The sequence below is a fragment of the Protopterus annectens genome, chromosome 5.part0, assembly GCF_019279795.1.
Source record: "Protopterus annectens isolate FY-2018-M chromosome 5.part0, PAN1.0, whole genome shotgun sequence".
Lineage (NCBI taxonomy): Eukaryota > Metazoa > Chordata > Ceratodontiformes > Protopteridae > Protopterus > Protopterus annectens.
The window spans coordinates 981,710,037-981,725,297 of record NC_056735.1 but is presented as its reverse complement, the minus strand read 5'-3'; the positions used below and the strand labels follow the sequence as shown (position 1 = coordinate 981,725,297).

The 15,261-nt window shown below is 41.2% G+C and overlaps 1 protein-coding gene across 1 annotated transcript in view; it reads right to left on the bottom strand.

The window, feature by feature from the left end:
• The window catches only part of TMPRSS2 (transmembrane serine protease 2), a 396,349-nt gene that overhangs the window by 224,831 nt on the left and 156,257 nt on the right, over positions 1-15,261 (bottom strand). The window contains exon 3 of the mRNA XM_044071951.1: positions 6,966-7,091. Within this exon, the coding sequence (XP_043927886.1) occupies positions 6,966-7,091 (126 nt within the window). The remainder of the gene's footprint in view (positions 1-6,965; positions 7,092-15,261) is intronic.

Here is a 15,261-nt window from a genome sequence, read left to right as displayed (position 1 = left end):
TGTAATAGGTGACTCTATCGTCAGGCACACTGACGTCCCGCTCACCAGGCTGAACAAGGAGAGGGTCATGGTGAGCAGCCTGTCGGGTGCTAGGATCCGCCACATAACACAAGCACTCAGGTCACTCCAAGGCAAGTACAAATATGACTCAGTCATTGTCCATGCTGGTGTGAATGACCTGAGATGTACCTCCCTGGACTACATGAAAAGAGACATAGAGGAGCTCTCTGAGCATGTAGCCCAGGCCGGTATGACCCTGACCTTGAGTAGCATCTTACCCTCACCAAGAATGATGCCACAATATGAAGACAAGATGATCAATTTCAACAATTGGCTTAAGTACTGGTGTCATTCAAAGGGGATCCAATGCCTGTCAGCTTGGGATGATATGCTCGACAAGCCACGATGCTTCACGGACGGCTTGCACCTGTCACCCTGGGCTTTCGGATATTGGTAAAGGCTCTTGCTACCCCATAGTGCCTTTTTTAGGCATGGCTCAAAAGACAAACCCACCTCCATAGGTATCACAAGGGATAAGAAACTAAGAGTAATGCTACTCAACGTCAGAAGTCTAAACCTCAAGATGCACGCACTCAAAACTCTCCTTAGCATGGAGAACATCGATATCTGTGCAGTAACAGAAACCTGGTTCAGGGCTCCCGAGAGCACCCCAGCACTACCAGGTTATACCTCATACCATGCTTTTCGGCCCCAAAACTTGGACCGAACCACAAAAGGAGGGGGAGTATCGATATTCATCAAAGATACCCACACCTCCAGGTTAGTGGCAAAGCACGAAGCATCAGAGACTATCCATGTGCAACTAACAGTGGGTAAAACTGCCTTCCAGTTTATAGCCTGCTACAGACCACCCTCCCAAACCCAGGAACCCCACTCAGCCTTCCTGAGAACACTGGAAAATATGAAGGTCTCTCCAAACACCATTATATTGGGTGACTTCAACTACCCAAACATAGACTGGGAGCATTACTCTAGCTCCAACACCCTAGCCCAAAGGTTCCTAGAATTTATAAACTCAAATGCTATGGAACAACTTGTTACCACTCCCACAAGAGGGGAAAACATACTGGACCTGATCATCACCAACATGGGGACTCTATGCTCCAGACCAGAAGTGTATCCCTCACTGGTAAGATCAGACCATAAACTAATCTCACTGGATATTCACATCCCGACCCCACCCCCTGCCCAGAAAACCACAGTGAAAAACTTCTCTAAAGCAAATTTCACACTCCTCAAAACCGAGGTGGAATCCTTCAAAGCCCCGGGCCTGTGGAAAATACGGCCCAGACCGCAGAATCCTTTATAAATGCATTCTATGAACACCTTCAGGAATGCATGGATCATGCGATCCCAAATAAAACCAAGACCCAATCCTCCAATGGCAGGCGTCCTGTCTGGTGGACCCCAGCCATAAACAAACTATACAATAGAAGGAGGAAGCTACTAAATGATAGAGCAAAATCCCAAAAAGGGAAGGCATCACTGATCAGTATTAGCAAAAAACTACAGGCACTCATAAAATTGTCTAAGGCCAGCTTCGAGAGAAAAATTGCACAGGACACTAAGGATAATCACAAGGCTTTCTTTAGTTATGTTAGGAACCTGGGTGGTAATTCCCAGATATGCTCAGAATTAGTCCAAAATGACAAAAAATACACCGAACCCACAGACATTGCCAACATCCTAGCAGACAGGTTCAGTGCAAACTCCCCCCCCCCACCAAAAGGGCAAATATCTATCCCAGTAGAGTGCTGCCCCCCTGACATCTCAGATGCTCAGGTAAGAGCCGCCCTCTCCAAAGCAAAAAACACAGCATCAATGGGACCAGACGGTGTCCCGGGCTGCGTCCTACATGAACTCTAAGAAGAGCTAAACCCAAACATAAAACTACTGCTCAATCTCAGCCTTACTACAGGATATGTGCCCAAAGAGTGGCGTACAGCAACAGTGGTCCCTCTCCATAAAGGTGGTGCCTCAACGGATCCTGGAAACTATCGCCCCATAAGCCTGACTAGCTTGGTCTGCAAAGCTATGGAAAGGATCATCATGGACCTCATAAATAAAGATATTGGGGACCTACAGACACTGGATCCTACCCAGTTTGGCTTTGTTAAGGGCAGTTCCTGCCTCTTAAACCTGGTTGATTTCTTTGAAACAGTCACCAAGGCCATTGACGAGGGGAAGGTGGTCCACACAGCCTACCTGGAACTCGCAAAAGCCTTCGATACAATACCCCACTCGGGCATTATAGATAAACTCACCAGCTTAAATATAAACCCCTATGTCACTAGATGGATTGCAAACTGGCTCAAGGACAGAACCCACATGGTTAGAATTGCTGGAGCCATGTCAGACTCCAAACCAGTTACAAGTGGTGTCCCACAAGGCTCAGTCCTGGGACCTCTCTTGTTCGGTATATATTTCTCGGAGGTACAGGCCAACACGGAAGGACTGTGGCTGACCAAGTTCACAGATGACTGCAAACTGGGTGCCATAATCGACTCTCCAGCTGACACAAGCATCCTCCAAAAGGGCCTCATAGAAACAGACAACTGGTGCTGGAGCCATGGCCTCAAGCTAAATGCCAAAAAGTGTATAGTCATCCCTTTGGCAAAAACAAAGTGCCCACAAATTACCACATAGGTGGTAATCCATTAAGTACAGAAGAAGTAATTAGGGACCTGGGGACCCAAGTTGATAGCAATCTCTCATTTGACAACCACGTGGCCAAAGTGGTTAGAAAAACATTTTATATAGCCCACCTAATCATGAAGGGATTCACATCTAGATCAGGGGAGGTCATCGTGCCTCTTTACTCATCCCTCATCAGGCCCATAATTGAGTACAATGCCCCTTTTGGGATGTACCTTACCAGACACCTGCAGCAACTGGAAAGACCCCAAAAGTACCTCACCAAGAGGATCAAAGGGCTCAAACAGATGCCATATGCTGCCCGGTTAAAGAAACTCCAGCTCTACTCAGTGGCATACCGCCTGTTCAGAGGCGATCTGTGCCTGACGTATAAAGCCATGTCCAACCCGGAATTAATGGACATGCTGCACCTCAGAAAATCCAAATCCCATCGAGCTATGCGCTCGAGAGACTTGAACCTCAGCACTGAAATAAACAGGACATGCTGGAGGGACAGATTCATAACCTAGATGCTCCCTTCACTCTGGAATAAAATCCCAGTCCAGGTTAGGCAGAGTCCCTCATTGACTCTCTTCAAGAGGAATCTTGATGAGTGGATGGGAGATCGTAGGTTTACCCTGGGTATCACTTCTGTGTCACTGTTAGACAGAGGCACAGTATACTAACCTCGAAAAAGGGCATAGCAAAATAAATTTAAAATGGGTGGCGAAAGCCAAACACATTCTGGCTAGGCTTATAAATGCCCTAGGGCAGATAGCCTAGTATGAATCTATGAACCTATGAACTTATGAACAAAACAGTTTCTCCAAAATATTTCTAACGATAAACATAGGGTCCATAATACTGCAATGTAAATAGTTAATCCCTGGGATAGCCACCAGCTCATCAGTGATGATGCAATAAAGGCCATAGCCCTACACACACCCGCACAAGCAGATTGGTCACTAGCTATGGGCACTCCCCATAGCTTGACAATAAATTGTGTGCAACTGGTAATGATAACACATTAACACTAAATAACACAGAAATAACACTGAGCAGCACTCAAATGACTTCTTCCTTATACTGAGATTCAACTGAGATCAAATAAAATTTTTAATGAAGACTGGTATCCGTGTGCCTTTTTAAACTAAGGTGTTACTGAATACCAGAACTTGCTACTTGATGTACTACCATTTTGTTTCCAATTACTGCCAGTTTTTGTTTTCTGCAGTGAGAATTGAGACTTTTTATTTGACTTCTTACACCTCTCCTCCAGAACAGCAAAGGAATAGCGAGAATTTTCAGCATATTTTATTAAATTTTGTCATGAAGAGAATTGTTTTGGTTTATTTGTTTGTGCAGTAAAGCACTCTCGACAAGAAGGAAATGACAACACCAGCCTCATTAAACTTATTTAATGTAAAAGAAGGGATAATTTGCTTGCTCTATGATATTTTACATTTTTTCCCTACATGATACCCCCCACCCCTTTCCCTGCACTTGGCTCATCAAATTTGTTCCTTCTAGCAAATGACAACATTTGGGCTCATTCATATCCCATCTGGAAAAAGTGCTACACTACTGGCTACCTTTTTATTTACAGAGGACTGGGAGTGGGGTGATTTGCATATCTTGTGGGCTTCCCTCATTACTCTTGCCCAAACGCATTCTTCTGACAGCTGATTTGCCACTGAGTGGTATCTTGGGGAGGTTACGGTGTATTGTGAAACAGTAATGTCTCCTTGTCTCTCCATAGTGCAGAATCCCAGTCTGTAGCTGCTGCCTGTAAAACTGCTACACTGCCATAGAGGGCAGTGATGTAGTAGCCACATGAGCTCCCTCCACTTAGGATGGGTGTGCTGACAATGGCTGCTCATTTCCAACTTCCCCGTTGTGTTTCTTTTAGCCCCAGTCCAAATAGTTGTACTTAGATCATCTGGGCTTTATCCCTTTATTTCACTGGGCGGCAGCCTACTCTTGTATTCCTGATGTGTACCATTGTCCCTGAGATGACATACCGTGCCTGTACATTGACTGTACTTATATAGAATGACTTTATGGGTACAGTTACTGAATATAACATCATTTATGCTTACTACATTACTGTATTGTCACTTCACCTCAACGTGATCCCTCCATAAAGGTCTCAACTTGAGGTAGAATTTTAATATTTTAAGCTGTAGTATTTTACTGAAGCAGAGCTCTCCAATTAGTATTGAACGGAAAAATGAGTTCAAGAAGACAGATAAGCACTCCAGACATTTCTTACTTAGGCTAAAGATCTTTGTTTTAGAGTATTCATCTCAAATTTTTGAAGAAATTATACAGCGTGTGTGCAGTATTTATACTAATTCAGGTTAAATTAGGACAGCAGAAGATGCATTAGAATGTGTCATACCATGCTATTTATTTCAGGTGTTTATTTATATTCATACTTCAATCTTTTTATTTTTCACAAGTTAATTTTATTTGTAGTTTTTTGAATCGTGATTGCATTAAGTATTTATTATGCAAGACATCATAATGTTTCCTGAATAGTGGGTTTTCATTGGGTGGGGGAGTGTTTTTAAACTTTGTTCTTTGCACACTGTTTCATTACTCTGATGAAGTGTTGTTGAATATAAGATGAAAGTGCTCAGTATTTAATAAACAGCTTGTTGTGTCTCTAGGAAGGTTCTGGTTTTCTTTCTGTTTTAACAGCTTTTAACAACCCCATTTTGTACAAAATATTGTTTATCATATACACATATTTTCATTTAATGTTCTTATTAGACAAGTGATAACTGTGAACCCAGTCTGAGGAAGTGCATACTTACAGTGAGACATAGACCAATTGTAACAATAAGATAAGATGAGGTTGGGGCCAACTTTATCTATCACTCTTGATTCAGAGACACACTCCTACCTTCTTTGAAAAACATGCCTACCTGTATCTGGTCTTGTCTCACACAATCTGTCCATCTGTTGTCTTGATGTCTTCAGTTCCTCTTGCCTTCTTTCTGTCTTGCCAAAATCTGCTTTAACAAGTTGTCTTCTGCTTTTCTGCATATAGCCAAACCACTTTTACCTTCTCTGTAATTGGTGCCGCTTTGGCTTCTGCTCTGGTGTCCTCATGTATTCATTTTTGCCAGAATGTGCTCTATGTCTCAAGCACTTTATCATCATCATCTCAACCTTCCCCAGCTGTTCTTCTTTCACTGCCAAGGTTTTTGTCCTATATAGAAGTACTGGCCACACTGTTTTGTGCACTTTGTGTTTTAACTGTTTTGCTATTCTTCTATCACGCACTACTCCTGACACTCTGTGCCAGTTAGTTGTAGCATCTCTGATTCTAGCTTTGACCTCATCATTCAGATTTCTCTTTTCAGCCACACCTCCCAGATACCTGAAGTTCTTAACCTGTTGCACTGTTTCCCTTCTATTTCAGTTTTAAACTCCTTTTCACCCCCATTGATGCCATGACCACTGTCTTGTTTGAGCTTGGTTTCATCCCATGTGCCTTCAGGTTTGCATTTTAGTCCCCTATCCCTTCAAGTTCCTTTCCAGAGTCTGCATGTAATGCCACATCATTGATCTCTGTTCCCTCTGATCTGTTTGTTGATATAGTTCTTCACCAGTATGAGTAGGCTTAGAGGTGAGCCCTGCTGCACCCCCATTCCCACTAAGAAACCCTTTGTGAGGCCAAACACTGTTTGTACTTTTGTCACTGGTTCCCTGTACATAACCTACACCAATTCTATCAATGTTTCTGGGATTTCAATCTAAGCAGGACTATCCAAACCATCTTCCTTGGGACACTGTCATATGCATTCTACCAATCTAGGAATACCCATTTGGACTCTTTCTTTATCTTTAGCTACTTCTGTGTTACCTGGCTCACTACAAACATTGGGTCATTACTGCATCCTGATCTGAATCCAAAGTGCTCACTATTAACTTATCAATCATCATCTCCAGCACCTGCAAGCAGTGTGATAGAGGAGTTTGATAACTCTGTACTACCTGTAGTTGTGAATATGTAGGACAGCGAATACATACTTTATTGGACAGCTGACTATAAGAGTTTCTACCATAAATTAGCTGACTGTAAGTATTGCTACCATTAACTAAGTTAACTATGCCTCACTCTGCTACAATTCCATTAGCTCCTAACAGAACACTAGACTTATGTGAAATATTTTGCTTTTCCTTACATTACATTATGGCAGCAGCTAATGCACCATTTATTTGTTTTTTCATTAAGCATTTATTATGGCTTCTGCATTGTGATGACACTTAGTGCTTCAGGATAAAGACAAATATCTTACCTGCTAACGAGGCTTGAGTAGAATTTCCCATTTGGTATATTTTGCATTGTGTTCACTGTCCAGTATTCTGTGGAGCCAAAATTTGCTGTGGTTACTGACAGATTCCCACTTTTGTAGTAAGCATTACTGCAAAACAAAATGTATAAAAAAGAGAATGTTAAAACTGGTTATCTAGACTAGATTTTGTATTCTTGGCTCAGAACATTAATGCATGCATCAAATGTCACTCTTGTCAAAACACCAAACTCATATTCTAAAGGTGTGTGTGTGTGTGTGTGTGTGTGTGTGTGTGTGTGAGTGTGTGCGCGTGTGTGTGTGTGTGTGTGTGTGTGTGTGTGTGTGTGTGTGTGTGTGTGTGTGTGTGTGTGTGCATGCGTTAGTTCTGAACTGTCCAGATTTTTGCCTCATATTTTTGGTCTGTTCCACATAAAATTTGTGGTTTACTGGCAAATCATTGAGGATTTAAGTCACTAAATAATTACAGCAATTTGAGTTTCAGACTTTATATCCTTCAGAAAATGCATACCCAAGGCAAAACCTGTTATTCTAACAACTTTCTAAGTTTAAAAAGGCAGTAATTAAAATCTGTCAATGATTTTGTGCCTTTGCTCCCTGACTACTTTTTTGGCCTTGTCCAGGTTTCTTGCAGTAAGATGTTGAAAGGTAAGAGTGTGTTGGAAGGATGATCTGAAGCCAGAGAAATGTGCCATATGTTTCATGAGCCATGCACAGACTGATTAAGAGAGAACATCTCTAGTTCATTCAATGGCACAGTGGTACAGCAGTTAACATTGCTGCGTCACAGCAAGAAGTTCTCTGGTTTGATTCTTGGCTGGGTTACCTTCTGTGCAGTCTGCATGTTCTCCCTGCATTCGTGTGGGTTTCCTCTGGGTACTCCAGTTTCCTCCCACATTCCAAAGACATGCATCTGGAGCATTTCTCCCCGGGCCCTCACTGAAAATGTCCTAGTCAGACTTTCCCGATCAATAAATGTTAAATAAATAAATAAAAAGTAGAGACTTAACACAAGAACTGTGTATGGAGACAAATTCAATGCAGATACAACAGGGAGCATGTAGATTCAGAGCAGGCAACTGCCAGTGATTAGAAGCAAACCCCAGACTCATGAGGCAGGAGCGTCAGCTACATATCATAGTGCTATACAATTATATAAAGGAATGGCAACATACTATTGCATACACTTTGTCCCAAAATTCATTAATTGTCATCTTCCTACAAAAAACACATTTCACTTGGGGCTTACAGACTTCATAGTGGTAGAAATATGCATTCTTGTTAAAATCCTGCTTAAATCAATTTTGGGAATCAGTTCCATTTTGTACTGTTGCTTATTTATTATTTTTTATTTATTTTATTTGCAGTTGGTTTACCAGGATAGTCCATTGGGCCAATATGAACCAGTTTTCAATGGAGTCCTGGGGAGAAAAGCTCCAAGAACAATCAAGGTTACAATAGGTTATAGATGATAAATTTTATAAATGTTATAGATTCGAACAAGCATTACAAATAGTACAATAAACATTACAACTGATTAAACTTACAGATGATACAGACTAGCAAAAGGAACATTGCAAGTAAAAAAACTGAGAGTCATTACATATCAGGAAGCATACACTTAAGAGGTGCAGCCTAGTGCATTCTTGCAAATAGCTTAGGAATGACAAGGATGTATGAGTTGGGAGAAATGATAAAAGAAAATTGCTGGTGTAAGCAGGGGAAAGTAAGGAAGATGGAAATTGCAAGCGTTAGTTATGTGGGGTGGGAGCAGGAGCATTCCCACTGGGATACTAGATGTGAGTGAATAGATTTTTTGAAAATAAAGCGGTTAGAGGTGGTATGAATGGATGGTGGTAGGGAGTTCCAAACACGTGCTAGACCATTGGATAGAAGATTTTTGCCTGGGGGACGAGTTGGTTTGTACACTTCTAATAGATTTTGGTTGTTAGACCTTAATACTCTGTCAAGTAGTGCATTTTAAAGATAGAAGAAAGGGAGGGACAGAGGGAGGGGTTGAAAATAAGCTTGTGTGCAAGAGTTAGTTGAGAACAGGTTAGATGATTGGGTAGTTCTAGCCGTTTAAGTTTTTGGAGAGAGGAACAGTGGTGGGTGGAGGACTTTTGGGTGGTTGCAAACTTGGCGATTTTGTTGTAGCAAGAGGAAAGTTGTGTTTTCAGGGAGGATTGTAAATTAGTTAAGAGTGGAGCTCCATAGAGAAGGGAGGGGATAAGAAAGGAAGTAGAGAGAGAGTGATTTTAGTGGCAGGTGTAAGATAATGATTTTGTCGGTAGAGCATACCTAGTTTTTGATGGGTTTTTTTGATATTTAGTTGTAAGTGGGAGTTGAATTTGAGTTGGCTATCAATTTGGACCCCAAGTAACTTGGTCTCTGACACCAGTTCCAGAGGTGTGTTATTTTGACTAGTAATAGAGAATGTGTTTATGTCGAAAGAGGTGGCTTTAGAGGGAGTAAATACCATTAATTTGGTTTTAGAGGCATTAAGTGCTAGGTGATTTCTTGTCATCCATTGCTCAGTGGTTGAAAAAGCATCTTGAGTAAGCTTTAGGAGTGTAGGGATAGATGTGGCAGAGCAGATAATAGTTGAATCATCAGCATATTGGATGATATTTGAGAAAGGGATAGAGTTGCGGAAATCATTTATAAATATATTAAAGAGGAGGAGACCCAGTATGGAACCTTGGGGAACACCGGTTGGGGTATTAAGGAATGAGGAGGTGGCCTTTTTCCATTTTACTGCTTGATATCTATTGGATAAGTAGCTGGAGAACCAGTTCAAAGAGGAAGGAGATAGGTTAAGCTTGGAGAGTTTAGTTAAAAGTAGGTTGTGAGAGATGGTGTCAAAGGCCTTAGAGAGGTCAAGTAGTAGGGTAGAAACAATACGACCAGAGTCCCTGTCTTTATTAACAGTTTCAAGGAAGGAGAGGAGGGCTGTCATAGTGCTGTGACCTAGTCTGAATCCATGTTGTGTGGGAGTTAGTAGGTGATTATCTAAGAGATGTGGTAGGAGTTGTAGTTGGATACACTTTTCTAGGAGTTTAGAGATAGGAGACAGGATAGCGATGGGGCAGAAATTAGTAACATTGTTATTGTTGCCACCTTTATGTAAAGGTATGATAAAGGCCTTTTTCCAGATTTGGGGTACTATGCTTTCTTGGATAGAGCGGTTGATTAGAATGCTAATGAGGTAGGCAATTGCTTCAGCGGCTATGCTAAGAAAGTAAGAAGGGATGTTATCAGGGGCATTGGTGCATGGCTTCAGTTTCTGAATGAGTTTTTTTATTGTAGAAGTGGGTATAGGTTTTAATGAGAAAAGTGGGGAGTGGGAGGAGGGGGTATATGGGGGTGATGATGATGAGGAGGAAGTGAGAGTAGGAGAAGGGGTGGAGGGTAGAGAATTAGTGGATGAGAATGAGGGAGAAGTCGTAGTGGAGGGTAGAGTGTTGGTAGAGGAGGATGGGGGTGAAAGGGGGAGTGTAGTGATGTTAGAGAATGATGAGGTTAGTTTGGAAATAGAATCAATGAAAAAAGAGTTGAATTGGGTAGCCAAGTCTATATCGGGAGCATTAGGGTCTGGGGTGGGGGTGTCTGGTTTGCTGGGATTAAGGAGAGTGGAGATACCTTTCCAGAATTTCTGAGGGTTTGCTTTATTATTGTTTTGGAGTATGGAGAAGTAATTTTGTCGATCAGAGATGATGAGCTTTTTTACTTTATTTCGGAGTGTTTTGTATTTATTATGGATGTGGGGGGTCCTATTTTTCTGGTAGTGTGCCCAGACTTTATCTCTGTGTCGCATGGTTGCTAGTGTGTTTTTGGTTAGCCAAGGGGCAGTTTTGCTTTTTATTCTTTTTGTCCTTAAGGGAGCATGGTAGTCTAGAAGGTTTAAGAAGGTTGAGTTGAAGTGGGCAACTGCATTATCTAGAGATAATGTTTTTAAACTATTCCACTTTATTGCTTTTAGAGAGTTAGAAAAGGTTGTTGGGTTAAAGTTTTTTTGGTTGCGGGTAGTAATATAATTATGGGTGCGATGTAGGAGTAAGGAGAGTCGGTGTGTGAAGATGGGTATGTGGTCACTAAGGGGATTGGGAAGAGTACCACTGTCAGAGAAATAATGGGGATGAGAGACTAAAATCCAGTCTAGAATACTACCACTAGAGAGGTTTTTTGAGGGGCGGGTTATTGAGTTGATTAGCTGTGAGAAATTATAGAGGCTGATGTTAAGTGGGTTTGTGGGAGACTGAATGGAGGACCAATTAATATTCATGTCTCCCAAGATTATTGTTTCATTGCTAATGTTGGTGGAGAGCCAGGAGAGGATGTCCTCGAGTGTAGAACTATTGTCACCAGGGGGTGATGTAGAGGGAGGCTATACATATGTGCTTGTGTTTGTTAACTTGAAGTAGTGCTAGGAGTAATTTGGAATTACTGAAGTGGGGAGTAGGTTTGTTATAGGGAGTAACTGACAAGGAGGATGAGTATAGGAGAGCTACTCCTCCCCCTTTTTTGTGGGATTTGTCTTTTCTAATGATAGAATAGTTGGGTGGAATTATTTCAGAGTCTTTTATATGGGGTTTTAACCATGTTTCAGAGATGGATAGGATGTCAGGTTTATTATGTATGAGCCAGGCATGGAGGTTTGGGATTTTGTTAACTATACTTTGGGAGTTTAAAGAAGTAAGTAATATGGACTTGTCTATAGTAGTTGAGGTGGGGGGCCAGGGTTAGGATGGATATCACCTGATAATAGAATGGTAATCAGATATAGGATTGGGTTACAGAGGTAACTGTACTGCTTAGAGTACAGATTGGGTTCTATTAAGATTCTGAAGGACTTGCTGGTTACTATGGGAGTAGAATGTTTATGACAGGAAATAAGTTTATATGGAAAAAGTAGAAGGTTATTTATAGGATATAGGTGGGGAGAAATTGGGGTGTGTGAGTATGAGAGAGAGGAGGTAAGATGGTTGGTTACATGGAAGGATTGTGAGTGGTAGGAATTAATGGGCTGGGTGAGGTAGTAAAGATAGGATAAGTTGAGAAGTAGTAGTACTAAAAAGGAGACAAATTAGGGTTTTGAAAGCATGATGAAATGGGGCTGCTGAGAGGAGCTATGTTGTTGAATTATTTGTGGATACAAGAGAGTTGTATATACAGAGGAGCTGGTAATTCCCTTATAATGTAAGTCCCTTATAATGGTGAAGGAGTGGAGAGTTGTGTGAAGTTTGGTATGGGTATAATTTGAATAAAAGGTTTCAAAAACAAACATGGAGGAGGAAAAAGAAATGTCATCATACAATTAGTAAAATAATGTTTTTCCTCTGGAATGGAAAGGGTGGTACTTACTCAGAATATTACAGAAACATTGGGACACAAATCAACATTATTAATGTTATTTTTTTTATTTACTTTTTTTTGTTGTTATTTGATAGCAGACATGAAGTTGAAGTGTGGGTCAGAGTACATTGAACTACATAATATATTTGACTTTTGTTGGGAGACAGCTTCAAATTTTTTTCACATTTTTTATTATTCTTACTATGTATTATTGAAACACCTTAAATACAAATGAATTTAGTAAGTGTTCTATGACATTATGCAGTTTACACTCCTGGTTTAATCATCTAATCAGTGACTGAAGGACAATGCTGCTTTTAACTCTGTTTTAGATGACAGCCTAAAACTATTCCAATAAATTAAGAGAGAAGAGGTGACTTTTCACATTTCTAAAAAACATACAGTAATCACAGACTGTGAGAGAACAGCCCCAAACTAAAAAAAAAGGATAACTCTAGGGATGCTTTGTCTATTTCATTTTAAAGGCACCCTAGCAAACCCATAATGAGCCAAGAAAAAACTCTTTTCGTAGACAACTCTAAGGAATTAAGAGAATGTATACATGTGGATAAATTAAAGCATGCCCCTCTAGTGTTAGATGAATTATTTTCTTCTATTGTTACGAATAACATATTTACACACACATATGAGTAAAAGAAGATGGGCCCAAGTGGTCTGCTTAGCTTGCTTAGTAATAAGATATGACTAGGAGTCCCTTCATTTTGCCCAATATCGTCCTATATCTCTCTGATAAATTTAAAGATGATGACATGCCATTAAATGATGGAAAAGGCAACAGGTCTGTAATCTCACCCTGGACGGAGCCAGTGACACTGCAATCCAGGCAGGTTTGCATGTCTGAAATTCCTGCGCTGTTATCAATGGCTAAAAAGAACACAGTGAAGGAATGTTTCATGACAATGAACTCAGCAATAATAAACAGTTGTGGCTGTCTGCACTTGTTTCAAAGGGAATTTCTGTCACTTTCTTTCATGTGGTTCTAATGATTAGTCCTTTATTTTCGAGAGCTGCTCATGGGATGATCCCTCCACCAGGAAGGCTAGGTGGCGCATGACTTTCTTTTTTGCCTTGTCCTGTGTTGTTCCTAGGCTGCATTATTACAGGCTTTCTGGATATCTCTCCCTTTGTGCTAGCTTTAACAAATATTATCATGATGGCTTGCAGTCATCCTCACCCTGTTGCTACAGCCCAGGGAGGGTGATGCCTTGTAACAGATCCTAAACAGATTTGAGTGGTATGTTGCCTAATCACCCAAGACAGACTTTTTTGTGGTCTCAGTTTACCTTCATCATTTCTATAGATCACAGACCGCTGTCACTAAATGGCAGACATGCTAGCCTGAAAGGGAGACAGATCTGGCAAGTTGCATTCCTCTTCTATGTTGATGCTGGGAATTCTCAGCTATGCATATTGATTGCTCAAGTTTCAATAACTCCTACTAGAATCAACATTAGAAGCACTGAGCCTGGGATCAGAGGATTTCACTCTTCTGGTCTCACTTTGACTCTGTTCACTGATTTGCTAGGGCAATCTCACCTTTGCAGCTGCATTTTAGCTGCAGTGGATGGTGGCAGGTACTATTGTGCTCATATGGAAAACAGATAGCATTGGCTAAGACCATTCATCATTGTATATGAGCTGGAAGACTTCTTGCTTGATGTTCCATTCACCAGGATTGGGTGTTTGGGCAGGGATTTCAGTCCCTCTGCAATACCTTTATTGCCTTTGCCTCAACAAATGGACCACTGCCTAGCCTTCTGCAATTCTGCCTTTCCAAAGGGTGAAAAAAGACCCACAATGATTCCCAGCAATGGGCCAAATGGCTTCTGCTTTATTCTACTCCAATATTTGCAATATCTGCCTCTACCTGCTTGACTCTTAAGTTCTTAGCTCAGCTTGTCAAAGTAGTCTAAGCATTTGCAGATCACAGGGAAAAAGATGTCTTCCCTGTTTTACCCTTTTGAAACACTCAACCATTTATTTTCTGTCACCCCTCCCTACAACTGGTTCCTTTCTTCATCATCTTCTCCATGGATTTGTAGTGACAGAACAGTGAAACAGGCCAAGACACCTCACTTGGCCAATGGAAGTTAATCCTTTTACCAGGGGAGAAATGGCTTTCTTCCATTAGATTAAGATAGCCTTTAGTTTGGTCCTTCCATTAGGGATACCAAAGACAGCTGAAGCCTTTGTTTTAACTTTTCCAGAATTTATGGGGGAACTGGTGAATTGGGGTTGCTAAAATACTTTCTTCTTGCTTCAGGAGACATTAAGTAGTGATCTCTTTAGAACTGTGGTTGAGATGGCTTTCAGACGGTGGAGTGGCCTTTTGAGGTCCTTCATTATCCAGGGTCTGTCCAGATGCTGACTTCTAGGATTAGTATCTGGAAGGAGGAAACTATTCTGCATTTCCTTCTGTTTATGGTGTGGAGCAGTCAACCCAGGATGCCCTGAAGAAGTTCACAGTTGGAATCCTCAAGCTTCTCTTTTGCAGTGCAATGAGATATCCTTGGTTTTGCCACCAATTTTAGGTCCATAGGTTCACAGTTATATACTAGGCTAATGTCCATCAGGGCCTTTATCAGCCTAGCTGTGCAACCCAGTTGTGTTCCTGTGTACCATGGGCATTTATTAGGAGGATAGTATGTTATTTAGGAAGTTTCTAAATGGTGTGTGTGTGTGTGTGTGTGTGTGTGTGTGTGTGTGTGTGTGTGTGTGTGTGTGTGTGTGTGTGTGTGTGTGTGTGTGTAGGGGATATGTTAGTTTGGGTAGAGTTACTGTCCACCTCTGTCTATCAGAGACATGAGGGCCACACTCAGGTTGAATTTCCGATTTTAAGTCCATTGGTCAAGGTTACACTTAAATACGGTTAGGGATAGACTTTGTTTCACATGGATGGGGTCCC